At 42.4% G+C, this 21191-nt stretch overlaps 1 protein-coding gene across 1 annotated transcript in view; it reads right to left on the reverse strand.

Moving 5' to 3' along the window:
* Positions 1-1873: 1873 nt before the first annotated feature.
* Positions 1874-21191, reverse strand: part of LOC115476807 (IgGFc-binding protein-like) — a 388452-nt gene continuing 369134 nt past the window's right edge. The window contains exons 19-21 of the mRNA XM_030213382.1: positions 14172-14458; positions 4285-4361; positions 1874-2502 (exon numbers count right to left, since the gene is read on the reverse strand). Coding sequence (XP_030069242.1) covers positions 4337-4361; positions 14172-14458 — 312 coding nt within the window. The 3' untranslated portion in view covers positions 1874-2502; positions 4285-4336. The remainder of the gene's footprint in view (positions 2503-4284; positions 4362-14171; positions 14459-21191) is intronic.

Below are 21191 nucleotides of genomic sequence, written 5' to 3' on the forward strand. Positions count from 1 at the left end.
TCACACCGTTAAAAACTTTTGAACTTTGAAATGGGAATAAAATGGGGAGAGACACAGAGAGACAGAGAAAAAATCAGTACATATATATGGGTCTTCTTCTCCCTAGCTTGTTTTGTTTGAGAACTCTATATTTCTGTATTTCAAAGTCAATGCTGGGCTTCTTCCATGTGAATATCATCAGGAGTAGCCTCCCCACTCTAGAATGCACTCCTAGAAAAGCGTTGTCTAATGCAAGACTATCTCTGCTTCAAGAAGAAGGTGAAAGCTTGTCTCTTCTCCCAAGCCTTTAATAGAAGAAGCAACTAACTAGCTAATCAAACATACCAGGACTCATACCAGATGCACACATTGTAGCAGGACTTGCTTATCCACTGATGCACTAGATGAGATCAGTTACATGCAACTTTTCTGACTACATGTGCAATGTTTGTTCATTAGTAACCCTTATCATCTATTTAAACTGCTGTTACTGTCTATATATTCCACCTCCATTTGTCCTCTTTGTTATTACGTAGTATCATAGTAAATGACTGCAGATAAAGACCTGAATGGTCCATGTAGTCTGCCCAACAGGTACACTCATTATCAAGACAATGAATATGATATAAAATACTTGATCATTGTCTCTCTTTGGCATTTCTGGGACACAGGCCATAGAAGTCCACCCAGTTAAAGCCCACTCCAGCCTATCCAAATCCATCTTGTCATTTGCAGGACACAGACAGTAAAGGTTTGCCTGGCACTGTTCTCACACTTCAAGTTACTGGAGCCTCTGTCAAAGTCCTCTCTAGCCCATCCTAAACCAGGTTGCATATACGGGTCCCAGCCCGTACAAGCTTGCCCAGCACCGGCTTTAGTTCTTCACAGCCAGAGTCGCCATCTAAGTGCCACTCGACATGCAAACACACATACAATAATTTGTTTTGGTTTTTTTATATGATTCATTTTCTATTCATTGTCTAATTAGAGATCCTCTGTGTTCATCCCATGCCTTTTTGAATTCTGTCACTGTTTTTTGTTTCTCAACCACCTCCCTCCTAAGTCTTCCACACCGCAACCTCAATTCATATCCTCAAATTTTACCATTTTCCCTTCTCTGGAAAATATTTGTTTCTATATCAATGCCTATCAAGTATTTAAACATCTGTATCATATCTCCCCTGTCTCTCCTCTCCTTAAGGGTATACACATTTGGGTCTTCCAGTCTCTCCTCATATGTCTTTTGGTGCAAGCCCCATACCATTTTTATCTCCTTCCTCTGGACTGCTTCAAATCTTTTTATATCCTTAGCAAGATACAGTCTCCAAAACTGAACACAATACTCCAAGTGGGACCTCACCAACGACTGATACAGGGGCATTGACACCTCCTTTCTTCTGCTGGTTATGCCTCTCTCTATACAACCTAGCATCCTTCTGGCTATGGCCACCACCTTGTCACACTGTTCATCGCCTTCAGATCCTCAGATACTATCACCTCTGGCTGTGCATATCAGCCCTTCACCTCCTATGTTAACAAAATTGTAAGTTTTATGTTAAAATGTACCTGCTATACACTGCCTTGGGTGAATCTCTTCATAAAGGTGGTTAATAAATTCCAATAAATAAATAAATATGGCCCCCTTGGATTTCTGGTCCCTAAATGTATCACTCTGCACTTCTATTAATATGTTTTAATGTGTATTATGTACATTGTAAGTGGCATGCTACATAATAATGTGCACTGTTTATTGCCTATGTCTAAGTTATATTTGCTGTTCATTTCCTTGGGTGAAAAGCAATAAATAAATCATAACTAACTAAATAAATACACACAGTATACACATACATGCAAGGCAATGCTCAAAGAAGCCAATAAGACAAAGACAGAGCACTTGAAACAGATATTATGTTTTATTTGTCAAAATCAACACACATTCCAGTTTATATTTTGAAAAAGACTCATACACTAAACTGCAACTTGCACAAAGTTGGTCTAACCATGTTAAGTCCTTCAGGGTTAAATGCTGCCTAATCCATGCAGAGGCCATTTTTGGAGGGTTATGGAGGCAATTTGTGCACTGCAAAACACAAGTAGCTGTGATGGGATTGTGGATCTCCTCTAAGAAGCTTCTGAACAGGGAACTAAGGAAAATTAAACTACATTGATAGACAGTGTTTGTTTTCCCATTATCTTACACTACAGTGTTAACATCCTACTTCTTCAAACAAATCTGAATGTAGCTGTGGGAGTCATGTTGAGGCTAATGTGTAGAATGCATCTGTCTGATTTTCTTGTATTTGTTGTGACATTTTTCACTTAGTTTTTATGTTGACAATTGAGAATTGTTAAAAGAAATGAAATAAGATCCTCCTTTGTCATTACAATTCATATTAGAAGTCAGGGCATATTAGTGTTTGAAGAACTTGAGATCTCCTCTTCTGATCTGTTGAATGTAAGTAAATCATGGAGGCTAAAAATTGTGATGATACCATGCATGGTCCTGACTTTCCTCTGGAATCTCTGAGGAAAAAGTGAGATAGGGGAGATATGATATACATATTTAAATAACTCCAAGCTATAAATGCATAACAGGCCTCTTTCAATGGAAATGAAGTTCTGGAATGAGGTTTAAAGGGGATCAGTGTAAATGGAGGGAGACTCGGGATTAATTTAAGAAAATATTTCTTCACAGAAATATACATCATGGATACATCATGTTCTAAAATACATGTAAGATGGACATCTATGTGCTGGAAAGTTTAGTGTAAAACTGAAACTCCAAATTATGACTGGGGAAAAACAAGGAATATGGACATCTTTGTGGCAGCAGAGGAACATCCATATTATAAAATGGTCACGTAGAGGGGCACTTTTTGATATGACATCTAAGTCCAACTTTGGACGGTTTGCTAAAAATGTCCAAATTTCAAGTGGGGAATATAGCCAGAGCCTCTCTCTTTTTTTTTTCTTTTATGTGTCCTGTAGAACCCCTGCAATGGTTTTTAGACCCCCAGGGGTCCACAGACCACAGATTGGAAACTACTGCCTTAGCCCATCCCTGTCCTCAAGGGAATTGTTGGTAATTTTGCTCAATACAACTCGAATGAACCCAGTGCATTACATTATACAGAAACTTATATTCCACAAATACCAACAGTTCATTGCGGATTATAAAACAAGAAACTAGTATGTAGTCCTATTAAAAACAAACATTTGTCTTGCTAAAAAGCTTTTTTAAACAAAAAAAGTCTTCAACAATTTGTTAAAGTCTGGATAGTTTCTGTTAGATCTTATCGATACTGGCAATGAATTCCAAATAGAAACTGCCTGATAGTAAAAGGAGGATGAAAAAAATCATTTTAAATCTAATGTTTCTAATAGAAGGAAAACAGAGCAGAGAGAGATTCCATGTTCCATAAAACATATAGCCTAACGGTAAGTTTAAGAACTTTAGCATATAAGGTGGAGCTTCTCCATATAGATTTTTTAAAACCAGAGTACATATCTTGAATTGAACTCTGGCTTCTATTGGGAGCCAGTGGAGTTCATGGTACGCAGGAGTTGCAAAGTCACATTTACATAATGAACAGATTAGTCTCACCACTGTATTTTGAACAACTTATAGCTTTATAATAGTAGACAGGGAACACCCTGTGAGTACCATGAATTTGAACGTGGGACATGTGAATCTTTATTTGGACATTATATTACAATGCCTGCTTAAAAAGAAGAAGTTCCATTTCATTTAGAGATCTCCTTCCTTGGGAAAAATATTCTAAAACAAAATGTTTTTAAAAAAATCCATCATTCAATCAGAGACACTGATGGAAAGAGTCTTGTAAGATGTGAATCAATTTCAGTACTATTCTAGATGATCTGAAATATAAAATATAAAATATTAATTAGAATCAGGATGTTGTACTATCAATCAGATTTATCAGCTGGCTGATCCAGTGCTGGGTTTTTCTACATTACATGTATGGATTTATAATTCCATTGCATCTAAGAAAAGGAAAGGCTACAAGTCCCAAGATGTAGTGGTGGGTAAAACCAGGACTGACTCAGTCTTTCTATGATGACTTGGAGCTTGTTGGCAAACTCTAGTTGCAGATTAGGTTTGAACCTTGCCCTGAATATAAGGAGGGATGTTTGAGCTGTTCCAGTATATGTGCCTCTCCATCCCAGATATGGCTGCATATACGTTCCTAAAATGTCATAACTGAGGCATATTGTGATACCACACAGGTGTCTGTCTCATACAGGTGAAATCAGAATGATCGTCTTTCTGAGTAAAATTATTACCTTCAAAAAGCCTTTTTGTTCTTCATTCCTTCTGCCTTTATGGCGCAAACGCTTACTCTGGTGGTGCTGCGGGACACCTTAAAATTGTAGCAAAACAGTTTAATACAGGAAGCCAAAACAAATCAAATAAGAACAAAACAGATTATAATTATGTAGGGGACCTTCACTATCCAAGTATGATCGTGGCAGCAATACCATATCAGCTTTGTATAGTAAGGAAGGGTAAACTGTATACCTACAGTGTGTGTGTGTAACCCTGGACCTTTTCAATGGATCAATATGTCAGCCACCCCCCTCCCCCAACCCTAATGTTAGGTGTAGTCTTTGTATTGTGTTTGCTTGGTCTCTGTTATATGGCAGTATGAATTTCTTGTGGTTTGCAGCTTGTCAACTTGAAGTTTTCTTATCTTGTAAAGAATTTCTTTTGAAATTTACTTTGTGACTTGTACATAGATTTATGACCCACTTTTCTTTGCAGCCTACAAGCAGGAAGAAGCAGTAAAGTTGTGGTCTGGAAGCAGAAGAATGAAAGTAAAAAGGGAGAGAAAGCACCACCAAGTGGAGATAAACATAAGAAGAAAGTGAGATAAACTTAAGAAGAAATGATGATTGAGCTGCAAGCTCTAAGAGAAAGAAATAACCCCTGGAAGTAACAGTGCAAGCTACTGAGTGTAGTGGAGAGTAGCAGGAATAAAAAAAATATATATTTTGATGAATATATCTAGGACAAAAGAACTACCATACTTGGTCAGACCATAGGTCCATCTAGCCAAGTATCCTGATCCTAAGAGCAGCCAAACCAGTTCATATGTATATAGCAGAATCCAAAAATGTAGCTAGATTCCATGCTACTTATCTCCAGGGATAAGCAGTGACTTGTCTACCTTAATAACATTTTATGGACTTTTCCTCCAGGAACTTGTCCAAGTCTTTTTTTTTTAATCCAGCTGTGTTGTTTTTTACCACATCATCTGGCAACAAATTCCAGCGTTTATTTAGACATGGAGTAGAAAACAATTATCTGACTTGTTTTATTTCATACTTTCTTTATTATCTCACTTGTTTATGCGTTCTTGAATAGGGAGCCAATGGAATTTCTGTAGCAATGTGATTGTGACGTTGGACGTGGCATAATAACCAGATAGCTACATTCTGTAAGGACTGGAGTTTCTTGATGTTAGCCTGAGTGCAACCTAGATAAACTATATTACAATAGTCTAATCTAGTAGTAAGTAGTGATAAGGATAAATGAATGAAAAATATCGGGACTAAAGTAGCAGCAAATAGCTCTAAGTTGACAAAAGATATAGAAGCTGGTTTTAGAAATTTGAGAAACAAACGAAAGGTGTGAATCAGATACAGTAAATCCCAAGTATCAAAATAAATCAACTGGTGAGACACCAAAGTCACTCCCTTGTGGCGCCAGATATTAAAGTGGCTATTTTTGATTCCAGAAGCATAAGAACATAAGAGTAGCCATACTGGGTCAGACCAGTGGTCCTGCTAGCCCAGTATCCTGTTTTCCAAACAGTGGCCAAGAAAAGGTCACAAGTACCTGGCAGAAAACTAAATTGTGGCAACACTACATACTACAAATCTCAGAGTAAGCAGTTGCTTCCCATGACTGTCTCAATAGCAGACTATGGATTTTCCTCCAGGAATTTGTCCAATCCTTTTTTAAACCCACATATACTAACCGCTGTTACCACATCCTCCAGCAAAGAGTTCCAGAGCTTAACTATTCATTGAGTGAAAAAATATTTCCTTCCATTTGTTTTAAAAGTATTTCCATGTAACTTCCTTGAATGTCCCCTAGTCTTTGTACTTTTGGAATGAGTAAAAAATCGATTTACTTCTACTTGTTCTATATCACTCAGGATTTTGTAGACCTTAAACATATCTACCCTTGTCCGTCTCTTTTCCAAGCTGAAGAGCCCTAACCTCTTTAGCATTTCCTCATACAAGCGAAGTTCAATCACCTTTATCATTTTGGTCACTCTTCTTTGAACCATTTCTAATTACGCTGTATCTTTTTTGAGATACGGCAACCAGATCTGAATGCAATACTCAAGATGTGGATGCACCATGGAGTGAAACAAAGGCATTATAGTATTTTAGGTCTTTTACATCATCTCTTTACTAATACCCTTACCTATACCATTCCTAACATCCTCTTTGCTTTTTGGGCCGCCGCCACAGACTGAGCAGAAGATTTCAGCATATTATCTGCAATGACACCTAGATTTGTTTCTTCAGTGCTGACCCCCAAGGTGGAACCTGGCATCAGGTAACTATGATTCGGATTATTCTTTCCAATACGCATCACTTTGCATTTGTCCACATTAAATTTCATCTGCCATTTGGATGCCCAATTTTCCAATTTACTAAGGTCTTCCCGCATGTGTTTTAACAACCTTGAATAGTTTTGTATCATCTGCAAATTTGATCACCTCACTCGTTGTTCCGATTTCCATATCATTTATAAATATGTTAAATAGCACCGGTCCTAGTACAGATCCCTGCAGCACTCCACTGAGAGAAATGACCATTTAACCCTACCCTCTGTTTTCTGTCCAATAACCAACTCCTACTCCACACCAGAACACTGCCTCCTATCCCATGACTCTTTAATTTTCTCAGGAGTCTTTCATGAGGAACTTTATCAAAAGCTTTCTGAATGTCTAGATACACTACATCAACCGGCTCACCTTTATCCACATGTTTAGTCATGCCTTCAAAGAAATGAAGCAAATTGGTGAGGCAAGACTTCCCACGGCTGAACCCACACTGACTCTGTCCAATTAAACCATGGTTGTCTACATGTTCTGTAATTTTATTCTATATAATAGTTTCCACAATTTGACCAACACTGACGTCAGGCTTACCAGTCTATATCATTTGCACAAATCCTCATCTCTCTCAGGTTTTGGGACACCCTGAATTCTCAAGTTAATCTGCCTGGAGTGATTTTACAGGTCTTCAACTTTATCTGTAAGCATTTCATTTTTTATTGATACATTTTTAATATAATCATTCAGGGCATACACTTGAAAAAGAATTAGTTTTCAGGGCAAAAATATTCATTCTTAAAGAAGGAAGAAACAGTAAAAATAATGAAAGGAATAAAAGAAAAACAAACATCCTGAACAACTATCTTAAAATCACAAAATATGGGGGAACAAGAAAAATAAAGAAGTATAGTAATGTCTAAAAGAGAAATTCAACCTAGTAAAGGACTGTAAATATTTAACTGTGAGTTAAGGCTATACTAGTTAGCTTGGTGAACAAACTTCCACCCAGAATGAATCTACTCCACCTTCAGCTACTTCTGGTGGTGCCAGAGCTGGTGGTTGGGAGGCAGGGTTGGTGGTTGGGAGGCGGGGATAGGGCTGGCCAGACTTATACGGTCTGTGCACTGAAGAGGACAGTACAAATAAAAAAAGTAGCACATATGAATTTATCTTCTTGGGCAGACTGGATGGACCGGTCGTGCAGGTCTTTTTTTGCCGTCATCTACTATGTTACTATGTTCTTTATTACTCAGAAACAACACTAACTGTGATGGGTCAAAACACGTATGTATTTACAAGGAAGTTTCAATAGAAATAATGCCTTCACAGCCATTACTCTGGGACGCATCAACAAAAATTGCTTACAATGTTGCTGAGTTACTTTAGCTACATATGGAAAGACACTGAGGCCGATATTCAAAATGATTTAAGAGGGCAGGAGCCTCTCCTGCCCTCTTAAATCACCTGTCACTGCCCAACCGCAGATATTCAGTGGCACTAAAGAGGAGAGTGCCGCTGAATATTGCCTCTGACCGGCCTCCAAAAAAGAGGGCTTATCAGGGGCGGGTCAAGGGGGCAGCGCTGGGGAGGAGCCAGGACTTATGCAGGAGCTGGCAATATTCAGCTGAGGCCCATATAAGGTAAGAGTGTGAATTTAGGACAGCTCAAAAGCTTTCCTAAATTCACCCACTTATCTTTATGTGGGCCACGGCTGAATATTGGGCTGTGGTCCAACATTTAAAAAAAAAAAGTTTATTTTTCCCTCCTGCGGCAGCGCAGCCCCCAACAACATCACCCTCAGCAGCTCACCTTCATACCGCCCCCTGTGTTGCTCCACTCCACCCCCCCCAACAAGACGCAAGGCTGTCGCAAGAGGTCATGGCAGCCATTTTCAGGAAGCTGCTTCTAGGGACAGGAGTGATGGGGATTCGTTCCTGTCCCCAATGCCCCCTGGACCACCAGGGAATTCAGGTAGGCCCCGGGGGGAGGGTCCTATCCTGACTGGAAGGTGGCGGAGGGATGGGCCTTTAGTTGGGGAGTGGAGTGGGCAGGCCAGAGTGGAGCTACGCAGGGGGCGGTTTGGAACAGAGTGGAGCTACCTGGGGGGGGGGGGGGTGATACGTAATGGAGCACAGCTGCCCAAGGGGGGGGGGGGGCGATGTTGTCAGAGACTGCGCCGCTGTGGGAGGGAGAAAATCATTTTTTTATGCGAGTCACCTGATATCCAGCCAGGCCCTTCATAACTTTCTTATGCTGGCTCGGCTGAATATTGACCGGGCCCGCATAAGCTCCAGCAGCCTGCCTGCACAAAATGATGCCCCAATATTCAGTGCCGGTGCCCAGACATGGCCCAGTGATGAATATTGGGGTATAATTTAGCCGGCGATGATCATCATTTTAAAAAACGCTGACCACCGCTGGCTGAATATTGGGGCATCATCAAGATACAAGAAAGGGAATTTCTATGTCTGCAATAACGTGTCAATAACCAATCATTTTCATAGTCCAAAGTCATAGTCATCAAAAGCATAGAATTTATAGCTACCTCATCTTTTGAAGATTCCAAAATAGCTGTATTGAAGAGAAAGAAGCCACTAGAACTGCCACTGAGGAGGTACTGCACTTTCCTCTCCACTTTTTAGGCATATCAAAGTCCATATCAAATGGAGCCCTGGTGCACACATAGAGGGGCATAATCGAACGCAAATGCCCATCTCCATGGGCATCTATCTCCGAGAATGGGTACGTGAAGGGGCGGGACAAACCGTATTTTCAAAAAAAATGGGCATCCATCTTTTTTCTGATAATACGGTTTGTGCCAGCTAAATGCATCGGATTTGTGCGGATTTGAGCTGGGCGGTATCGGTTTTCAGTGATAATGGAAACCAAAGGCGCCCAGCTCAAAAACGAACAAATCCAAGGCATTGGGTCGTGCGAGGGGCCAGGATTCGTAGTACACTGGTACCCCTCACATGCCAGGACACCAACCAGGCACCCTAGGAGGCACTTGTAACAATTTTAAAAAAAAGTTAATTACCTCTGAAGTCCATAGTTCCCTTCCCTTGGATGCTGAGCCTTTCTTTTTTCGATTATCGGCCGAGGACGCCCATCTCTTCTCGGCCGATAAACACGCCCCAGTCCCGCCTTCACCATGCCTCCGACATGTCCCCCGTCAACTTTGGCCATTTCTGCGACAGATTGCAGTTGAAGACGCCCAAAATCGGCTTTCGATTGTACCAATTTGGGCGCCCACGGGAGAAAAACGCCCATCTCCCAATTTGGGTCAAAATATGGGCGTCTTTCTCTTTCGAAAATAAGGCGGATAGTCCTCTAGGGATCTTGCCCCCACTGCCAGTCAGCACTTCTAACTAGGAATCCAAAGTACTGATCTTTTAACTCCATCATGTTCCTCTAGTTGTCATTCATTCTCTTCCACCCTGTGTCCCAAATCAACTAAGTCACCGTAGCTCAGTTATCAATGCTTTTAGTTCCAATGTTCTGCCTGCTATGTCTTTCTACAGTGCAATTTTCAGCTCTATTAGCATAGTTTTTAAATCTTTCTTGGTTAAACCACCTTTGGGCTCAGAGTATTGTTCCACTTCTGAGTCTGCATCCAAAAAGTGAGTGTCTGGGTCTTCATACTTCTTGAGAGAGTAAACAATTGATTCATCTTTAATCATTCCATACCATTCAAGATTTTATAGGCCTCTATCATATCTCCTCTCAGACATCCCTCCTCCAAGGATTGTCATTAGTTTTTCCTCATTTGAGAATCATTCCATCTCCTTATTCATTTTTTGTCCTTGTCTCTACTTTTTCTAATTATTATTATTTTTTTAGATATAACAACCAGAATTACACACAGTACTCAATGTGCATCATACCATAACATGATACAAATACATAAGCTGCCTGATAATCAGCACTATTTAACCAGCTAGGAATGGCTCCTGGCAAGTTAAATAGCGCTTAACCAGCTATATGTGAATATTCAGCGGGAGACAGCCGGTTATCTCTCGCTGAATATTCATGGTCAGCGCTTAGTGGAAAACCGGCTATATCACATGATGTAACCGACTATCTGCAAATATGTTTGGGGGCCAAATTGGGCCACCGAAATAGCAGGCCTATCTTTGGCCTGTTTAAACTTAACCGGCCTGCGTTGAATATTGACTTGGCTGGTTAAGTTTAACCCGGACGAAAATAAACCAGATATTCAATGCTAGTTTCCAGAAATGGCCCAGCATTGAATATCCAGGCTTAGCATGACCACAGGAGGCAGCCCAGCTAACTCTCATGGTCTGAATATCGGTCCCAAAATTATTTTCTCTTTTATTTCCTTCTCTTAATAATTCTGTTTGGTTTTCGGACACTGCCACACAGTCATCATTTTATTTTAACAAATTGTTCATTGTAATGCCTGGATCCATTCCTTGTGTGTTTGCTCCTAATGTTGAACCTAGCATTGTACATCTATAGTTGAAGTTATTATTCCTTATGTACATTATTTTGCCCTTGGTGACATTACATTTCTACTCGCATTTGGGTGCCCTGTCTCCCAGACTTGCAAGGTCCTCCTGTAATTTTTCACAATCCTCTTGTGATTTAATAACTTTGAATAATTTTCTGTCATCTGAAAATTTGACCTCTTCTTTCATTCCAAATTGCAGATAATTTATAAATATGTTAAAAAGCAGCACTCCAGTACAGATTCTAGGGCACACCACTATTCAACTTTCTCTATTGAGAAAATGAACCATTTAGCATTACTCTCAGGCTTATTTTCGAAAGAGAAGGGCGCCCATCTTTCGACACAAACCGCAAGATGGGTGTCCTTCTCACAGGGTCGCCCAAATCGTCATAATCGAAAGCCGATTTTGGGCATCCTCAACTGTTTTCTGTCGCGGGGATGACCAAAGTTCACAGAGGCATGTCGGAGACTTAGCGAAGGCGGGACTGGGGCGTGCCTAACACATGGGTGTCCTCGACCGATAATGGAAAAAAGAAGGGCGTCCCTGACGAAAGAAGGGCGTTCCTGACAAACACTTGGACGACTTTACCTGGTCCTTTTTTTCTTATGACCAAGCCACAAAAATGTACCCTAAATGACCAGATGACCACCGGAGGGAATCGGGGATGACCTCCCCTTACTCCCCCAGTGATCACTAACCCCCTCCCACACACAAAATGTTTTTTTTTAATATGTTTTCCAGCCTCTATGCCAGCCTCAAATATCATACCCAGTTCCATGACAGCAGTATGCAGGTCCCTGGAGCAGTTTTAGTGGGTGCAGTGCACTTCAGGCAGGCGGACCCAGGCCCATCCCCCCTACCTGTTACACTTGTGAGCCCTTCAAAACCCACCAGAAACCCACTGTACCCACATGTTGGTTCCCCTCTTCACCCATAAGGGCTATGGTAGTGGTGTACAATTGTGGGGAGTGGTTTTTTTTTGGGGGGGGGTTGGGGGGTTCAGCACACAAGGTAAGGGAGCTATGCACCTGGAGCAATTTCTGAAGTCCACTGCAGTGCCCCCTAGGTTGCCTGGTTGGTGTCTTGGCATGTCAGGGGGACCAGTGCACTACAAATGCTGGCTCCTCCCATGACCAAAGGGCTTGGATTTGGTCGTTTCTGAGATGGGCATTCTCGGTTTCCATTATCGCCGAAAATCGGGGATGACCATCTCTAAGGTCGACCTAAATTTTGCAATTTGGGCGTCCCTGACCGTATTATCGAAACGAAAGATGGACGCCCATCTTGTTTCGATAATACGGGTTTCCCCGCTCCTTCACCGGGACGTCCTGTGAGGATGTCCTCAGGAAAACTTGGGCGTCCCTTTCGATTATGCCCCTCTCTGTGTTCTATCTTTTTTTTTAAAGACCTTATTTATTCATTTTAAAACAAAACATGCTTATAAAGAACATACATCAGCATACATTGTTGGAATAAAACACAAAAAGCACTTAACTAAAAACAACAAACCAAAAATAAATGTGCCAGTGTGCTGGTAAGAAGTAAAGCAAAACAGTATATGCAGCATACTTCAAAGGAGTTAATTCCATCTTACAAAGTTACATAGCTGTCTAACAGTGACCATGACGAGACATGACCTAATCTTATGGCAGCTATTTCCTCATATCGCCTATATGAACACAGCAAGTTCCACCATTCATGAAATGAGACAAGCTGCTTATTTTTCCAATGCAAAACAATCAGATGAAGAGCAAGTGAAATCATTAAATTGAACAGTTTAACATATTTTGGCGAAATTGACAAGCCAAGGATGGAAGCCTTAAGGATTAGTACTTTAAAGGACAGAGTATCTTGAATTTTAAATATCTTCTGAGTAGTGGCCCAAACCAAATGCCAGTATGACTGCAGGTTACAGCAGGAAAAAAAGCAAATGATCTAGTGAACCCACTTCAGACTGACATGACCAACACAGATTTGATGTACTGTGGTTTATTTTAGCAAGTTTTACAGGCGTCCAGTAGGATTTGTGAACGATATAATAGGTAGACTGTAGAAGGGCAGCTGAAAAGGAGGAGCGCATAGGTTTTGTCCAAAAAAGATCCCACTCTTTACTGGACAGCGAGACATTTAACTCATTTTCCCATGCAGAAGTAAGGGCAGAACATATGTTAGGTTTTGACAATTGCATGAGTTTATACAATGCAGAAGCAGATTTGTGACCCATGAGGGATTGTCATAGACTGCTGAAACTTGAGACTGTAGATTGACTGTGTTCTATCTTTTAACCAGTTCTCAGTCCACAATAGGACAGGACCTCCAATCTCATGATTTTTTAAATTTCTTAGTGTTCAGGCTAGATGTGTCACTCAGGTGAAACTTGGGATATTGTGACTCTTCTGTGGCTAAGTCAATCTGAGTTCTACAACAGCTGTCATGGCCAATTTTACCTATCAGGGACTCTCCTACATTTTAAACTTGGAAAAGTAAGTCCCCTCTAATTTGAAATATTCTCCTATATCTGAAGTGAAAGTGAGAATATATGACTATATTTTAAAAACAAAAGAAAACAATTTTTTGAAAATCAGATTTTTCTATACAATGTGTTTGAGAGAATTTCAAATATGGTTTTGGAAATAATGGACCATTGTCTTGTGAATATTTATTTGCACCTATTTATTTAGATTTAGCTCATGCCTTTTTAGTAGTAATCAAGGCAAGCTACATTCATGTCTAGTAGACAGATTCCTATATCCAGAGATTATAAACTGTTTGTATTTCACTAATGAAGGATTACGTAATTTACACTAGAATCATCAGTGGGATTTGAACTCTGCCTTTTTTGGACTGTAGCCTTCTGCTCTAACCACAAGGTTACCCTTCCAAGCCATTTTAGGTACCTATCTTTGAATGTTTGTGTTGGCATTTATGGCATAGTATTTCTGCATACCTGTATGCATGTGCATATGAATGCACACAAGTGGTACATACCTGAGTGTATCTATGTGTGTCCATTTCTTCTTGTGAATATATGTGATAGCTACAAGAAAGCATCTTCAGGGTTGGGTAGTTTGTTTACATGTAAAAGAAACTAGTTTAGCAATAGTGTGAAACAAACAGCACTCACCAACCAGAGAAGTCTTGGGCCCTCCAGTAGCCCATAACCTCATCTAAACCATTAGCCATCTTTCCATCCTGGAGCTTCAGGTCATCAGAGTTGTCACCATTGAAGTTCCCACAAGCTCCACACAAGGCACTGGCTAGGGTTTCACTCACAGTTATCTTCATCTCACCACTAATGCTGAAGTGCACTTGCATCTTATCTGATTGTTCAATCATGATCACATTTCCCACAGTCCTCACAGTCACAGATTCTAGCACTGTGATAGGGAGTTGCACCTGACGCCCATTCACCTGAAATGTAATAGATATTAGTGTAGAAAGTCTATTTAACTGATTTTCATTTATGAGAATGTGAATCTTTTGATATGGGTTTCACATAAGTACAGATGCAATCACATATACTAATTGCAGCCTTACTTTATTCTGTACCAATCAAGCAACCGATGCTGCTGCATCCATAGTGGTGTTACATGATCTTATTTTTGTGCCTAACTTTAAAAATGAACTGCTGTATTTTGAAGAGATTGCAAATGTATAATATTAGAGGTGATCATGCCTATTCTTGATATGAGTAAAGCATGAATGCCGCATCATTAAACAAATATATGTTAGCTTGCAGCTGATGCAATACCAAAAACCTTTCTTCATCAAAAAAAGATCTGCTCTGAAAAAAACATAAGATCATAAGAATAAGTATACTGGGTCAGACCAATAGTCCATTTAGCCCAGTATCCTGTTTCCACCAGTGAGACCTTTCTGTTGTGATATCTATAGGTAGGTCTTGCCTCCCCTCCGCCATTATCTAAGATCCACTAAGTTGACCTGGCAAGACAGTATTCCATTTTTCCAAAATTATCTTTGATTGGATACGCTCTCTAGCTCCCTAGCAAGGTTCTCCATTTTCAGTATCCTGTTGCCAACAGTGGCCAATCCAGGTCACAAGTACCTGTCAGAAACCGAAATAGTAGCAACATTCCATGCTACTAATCCCAGGGCAAGCAGTAGTTTCCCCATGTCTGTCTCAATAGCAGACTATGCAATTTTCCTCCACGAACTCGTCCAAACCTTTTTTAAACCAAAATATGATTACTGCTCATACTACATCCTTCAGCAAAGAGTTCCAGAGCTTAACTATGAGTTCCAGAACTTAACTATCTGTTGAGTGAAAAAATATTTCCTCTTATTTGTTTTGAAAGTATTTGTAACTTCCTCGAGTGTCCCCTAGTCTTTGTACTTTCTGAAAGAGTAAAAAATCAATTCACTTCTACTCGTTCTTCACCATAATTGATAATCCTCTATCACAACTAAATATCTAACAGAATCTACCACAGTAATTGGGACCCTTAGCAACATAGGGGACTTAGATCGATGGATGGTCCCTGTGCCCTCTTATTCAGCATGCAGTAGTTTTATTAACATTTAAGACATGACACTGTTCTTTAAAACATCATGACACAAAATTCAAACAATTCTGCATAAGCATCAGGTCTGGCATCACCAAAGATGTTTACTGCCACAATAGGATATTGTTTACATAAAAGTAGATGCTTATCCCACAAAGTGGAGGAGTGGCCTAGTGGTTAGGGTGGTGGACTTTGGCTCTGAGGAACTGAGTTTGATTCCCACTTCAGGCCCAGGCAGCTACTTGTGACTCTGGCCAAGTCACTTAACCCTCCATTGCCCCATGTAAGCCGCATTGAGCCTGCCATGAGTGGGAAAGTGCGGGGTACAAATGTAACAAAAAAAAAATCATGTATAATTTTTGCTATTCTGGGATCCCCCTTTATATTATTTGATTCCACGTTCCTGGAATGAATATATAAATTCTGACACTTATAGCAGCCTGTTATCCTATGGACAAATATCTAACTCAAAGAAGTTATTTGCTGGGGCAACAACAGCATCAAACTGAGAAGAACCTTGGTCATCAGACTGAAAGTAAGATGCTGGAGCCACACTTGGCCCTGCAGTTGGCCTTGTTAATAATAATGAACATGCTGCAGAAATATAATGAGAAACTGTTGAGCAGTGTGAAGTTCCTATGGTCAAAGCATTAAGGCAAACGAGATATGAGTCACAGGCCTGTGAAAGCAATAAGGGAGTCATATTAACCTTGAGCTGAGAAGCAGCTTGGTGTGAAGCAGAGACAGTGTAAGGGGGAGGGGAGACAGTCTGTGCTGGGGCATAAGGAATGTGCTTGCAGACATTTGTAGATAAGAAATGAATGTGAAAACAAGCTTCAAAGGGATGACGTGCACATATTGGGTGCAGTGTGTTTGTAAGTGTATTTAAACTGAAGAGAAAATAAGTATCTTAAGCAAAGCAATAGCAAAGCTGAGCAAGCATATATCTCTGTATTACTGCTAAGCAAATATATATATCTCTGTATTATTGATAAAAATAGACTTTGCTTCCAGGTGGGCGTTACCCTCCTGCCTCTGTCCAACGGGGGACAGTTGAAAAAAATAAAAATATTTTGATTATTCTTTTTATAACAGGTGTCAGTTTCTTTGTTTACACACATATAGGGTGTAAATCAACAGCCTGCTTTGTGGCGGTGATTATAGAACTTACCGAGACAGTAATGCATGTACTAGACCCATGTTCTAGCAACTCTGAACAAATTGCCAATCTGTCTCAACTCACCTCAGACATTATGAGGTGAACTGGAGAGCTTGAATGTCGCATGTCTGATGTGGAAGACACTAAGGAACACCAGTTGGGAGAGTTGAAATGCATAGCAGACCTTCTCAAAAATCAACAGCAAAAACTCAATGGCCTGGAAAACAGGTCAAGCAGAGATAATGTCTTCTTTGTTGGGTTTCTGGAGTCAGTACATGACCGGTCTCTCTGACAAACATTGGAAACGTGGTCACTGTGGGGTGTACACAGAAAACAACCTTTTGGGGTGTTATTGGAGAACCTGACAATATAAATCGCAAAAAAATAGCACATTGCCAAGGTTTCTTATGAGGAGCAAGTCAGAGGCAAGTGTTTCGGTTTATCCCTAGATCCAAGCTCATAACGCCCAAATAATAAACAGAACTAACTTCACAACAAGGGTATTATTAAAAAATAGAGTGCTCATTTATTTACAATAGCAGAAAATGCAAGTCATGAAACCCTCTTGCTGCTATCATTCACTCTTCAACTTATTAGTGTTAATTTAGTCACTATATTTAAGCACAAGGAACAGCTTGAACACTTACACAGTATGATTTACAGTGAATTAGACACCTGTGCTTATAGATGTATAAAACAGGCTGTCTAAGGGTTTAAAATCCAAGATCTCTCAGTCCCTCACGGCTCTCCCCGGAGTTCTGCAAGCTTCTCATGCCAGCCTACCCGAAGAATACCAGGATTTCCGAGATGTGTCTAGTGTCCAGGAGGCGGACACTCTTCCACCTCACTGGTCTTTCGACTGCCCCATTGACTTGCTCCCGGGGACAACTCCACCCAGAGGCATATTATATACACTCTCCCGGGAAGAATCCCAGGCCATGCGCATTTACATTCAGGAGAATCTTCAGAAAGGGTTTATTAGACCCTCCTCATCACCAGCGGGAGTGGGGTTCTTTTTTGTCTCCAAAAAGGATAGGTCCTTACGACCCTGTATCGACTACCGGGGCTTGAACAAAATCATGGTTAAGAACCGGTACCCGCTCCCTTTGATCCCAGAGCTGTTTGATCGCCTACAGGGGGCCAAGATATTTACTAAGTTGGATTTGCAGGGAGCCTAGAACCTGGTACGGATCCATGAGGGGGATGAGTGGAAAACAGCTTTTAATACTCACGAGGGTCACTTCAAGAACCTAGTCATGCCCTTCGGCCTCTGTAATGCCCCAGCGGTCTTTCAAAATTTTGTCAATTTCATTTTCCAAGATACACTTCAGTCATTGTCTATCTTGACGACATCCTGGTCTTCTCCACCTCTCGGCAAGAGCACCCATCCCACGTCCACACGGTCCTCCAACGACTTCGAGAACACCGCCTCTTTGCGAAGTTGGAGAAATGTGCCTTCCACCAACAGGTGATTCCCTTCTTGGGATACATAGTGACCGCTCAGGGTCTCCAGATGGATCCGGCTAAGCTTCAAGCCATCCGCAATTGGCTGGTTCCCCAGGGACTCCAGGCCCTGCAGAGGTTCTTGGGATTTGCCAACTACTATTGGTAATTTATTCAGAACTACTCCCTAATTACCGCACCTCTGACGCCCTCACTAGGAAGGGGGCAGACGTCAGAAACTGGTCCCCTGAAGCACTTTAGGCCTTTTCCACCCTCAAGGAAGCCTTTCTGTCTGCCCCGGTGCTCCGCAGCCCAGATCCGTCTAAACCCTTCCAGGTGGAGGTGGATGCCTCATCCCTGGGGGCTGGGGCAGTGTTATCCCAGACCCTATCCTCTGGCAAACGACATCCATGTTTTTACTTTTCCTGAAAATTCTCCTCTGCGGAACAGAACTACACAATCGGGGATCGCGAGTTGCTGGCACTCAAGATGGCATTCCAGGAGTGGCAGTACTTGTTAGAGGGGGCTGCACACCCGGTGACGGTGATCACCGACCACAAGAACCTCCTCTACCTCCAGAACTCTACCAGATTAAATCCTCGCCAGGCCCTCTGGTCCCTTTTCTTCGCCCGGTTCGACTTCCGCCTGACCTTCCGCCCAGCAGAGAAGAATGTCCAAGCGGATGCACTTTCTCAAATTTTTGAAGCACCTGAAGACCAGGAGGAGCCATATCCCATGCTCAACCCTGCGTGTGTTCCCCGCATCCTCGGAGCCTCCACCTCCTGTAAGACTACCGTTCCTCCACGACTTCAGAGGAAGGTGCTACAGTGGGGACATTCGTCTGATTTTGCTGGGCATTTTGGGTTTCAGAAGACATTTCATCTTATCTCTCGCTCTTACTGGTGGCCACGTATGGCCCAAGACATTCTCCAATATGTCTCTTCATGCCCTGTCTGCGCGGGGAGCAAGTCTTCTCATAAGCAACCATGGGGACTGCTGCAATCTTTACCGGTACCCCAACAACCCTGGCAAGACATTTCCATGGACTTCGTCACCGATTTACCTCCATCCCAGGGCAATACGGTCATTTGGGTGGTCATTGACCGGTTTTCCTGCATGGCTCATTTTGTACTGATGAGATCGTTACCCACGGCTGCTACTCTGGCGTCCAATTTTATTCTGCATATCTTCCGCCTGCATGGCCTACCCCAACGAATCATCAGCAACCGAGGCTCTCAGTTTACATCGAGATTTTGGAAGGCTCTATGATCCACTTTTGGCATCACTACTCTCTTCTCATCGGCCTACCATCCCCAAACCAACGGGATAGCGGAGAGAGTAAACCAGACACTCAAAACCTTCTTACAGGCGTACACTACCCAGGATGACTGGACTGCCTTGCTGCCCTGGGCCAAATTTGCCTACAACAATAGCCTGCATTCAGCCTCTCAGACTTCACCATTCTATACTGTTTACGGATGTCACCCTCGCCTACCACCACCCATTACTCCTACGCAAGTTCCTCCCCAGGTGCAGCATACTATCACCACGGTCCATGACATTTGGAGGAAAGTTCAAGGCCACCTCCAGCAGGCCGCAGCCAGGTCCAAGCGCTTCTTTGACCTGAAGAGACAGGCAGCGCACACTTTCTAGCCAGGGCAAAAAGTATGGCTTAGCACGAAACATCTGAAACTGAGACTACCTTCTCTTAAATTTATCCCCCGATTCATTGGACCTTTTTCTGTTCAGTCCCAGGTGGGAGCTGTTACTTATCGACTCCAGTTGCCTAGCAGTCTCCGCATCCACAATGTGTTCCACGTGTCCTTGCTCAAGCCTTTCCTCCCCTCCAAATGGCATCCAGAACCTAAGAAGGACACATTACCCGAAACTGAACCAGATCCAGAGTACAAAGTGGAGGAGACCCTGGACTCTAAGCGTCAGAGGGGGCAGCTTTTTTATTTACTGTCCTGGAAGACCTATGGACTGGAGGATAACTCTTGGGAACCGGCTAAGAATGTCCATGCTCCTGAGCTGGTAAGAGAATTCCATATCCAATATCCTGCTAAACCCGGACCGAGCCGGTGAGGGGAGGGTCTTCCGGAGGGGGTACTGTTACACTCCTACCTTGTTACTCCTGGCGGCGGCCATCTTGAGAGGTTCAGCTGTATCAGTTCCTGAGGGGCAGCCATCTTGGAAGGTTCATCTGAGAGACAGCCATCTTGAGTGGCTCATCTGAGAAGCAGCCATCTTGGGAGGTTCATCGGAGAGGCAGCCATCTTGAGAAGCTTCCTCATGGGCGTGCCCAATGAGATTCCTCGCCAACAGCTGAGGCAGGGATCCTCTGATGGGAGGCTACTTAAGAGCAGAACAGTGCCATCATTTTGCTTCGGCTTCTACTTTTGGTAGAACTACTTGAGCTCCTGCAACTCTGTCTACTATTGCTTGCTGCCTGACCTGATCTGACCCCTGCTGGTTTCCTGACTTCGCTCTGTCTGCTGCTTGCCCTGACCTTTGCTGGAACACCGGACTCTTCTCTTCTCTGCTCGCCGCCTGCCTTAACCACTGCCTGACTCCGGACTCTTCTCTGCTCGCCGCCTGCCTTCACCACTGCCTGACTTTGGACTCTTCTCTGCTTGCTGCCTGCCTTGACCACTGCCTGACTTCGGACTCTTCTCTGCTTGCCACCTGCCTCAACCACTGCCAGTCTCCGGACCAGCCAGATTGCTCGCTGCCTGACTACGATCCCAGCCGCGTCTGTAAGTCCTGGCGGTCGCCTGCACCTGGGGGCTCAACCCTCAGGGAACAGGTGAAGTTTTGGGATTGTTCGGCCGCCAGATGAACACAGGCTACTTGCCGGTGCTTTGCACGGCACAAGGATTCACCGACCACAACAACTAACATCGAAAACTTCTTCAACGACCTGGACCTAATCCCTGATGGATGTCCAGCTAGACAACATTTACTCTCCTCACCGCTGAATCAGTTACAAAAGCAACTCACAGGTTTGCCAACATCCACT

This window comes from Microcaecilia unicolor, chromosome 8, assembly GCF_901765095.1.
Source record: "Microcaecilia unicolor chromosome 8, aMicUni1.1, whole genome shotgun sequence".
NCBI lineage: Eukaryota > Metazoa > Chordata > Amphibia > Gymnophiona > Siphonopidae > Microcaecilia > Microcaecilia unicolor.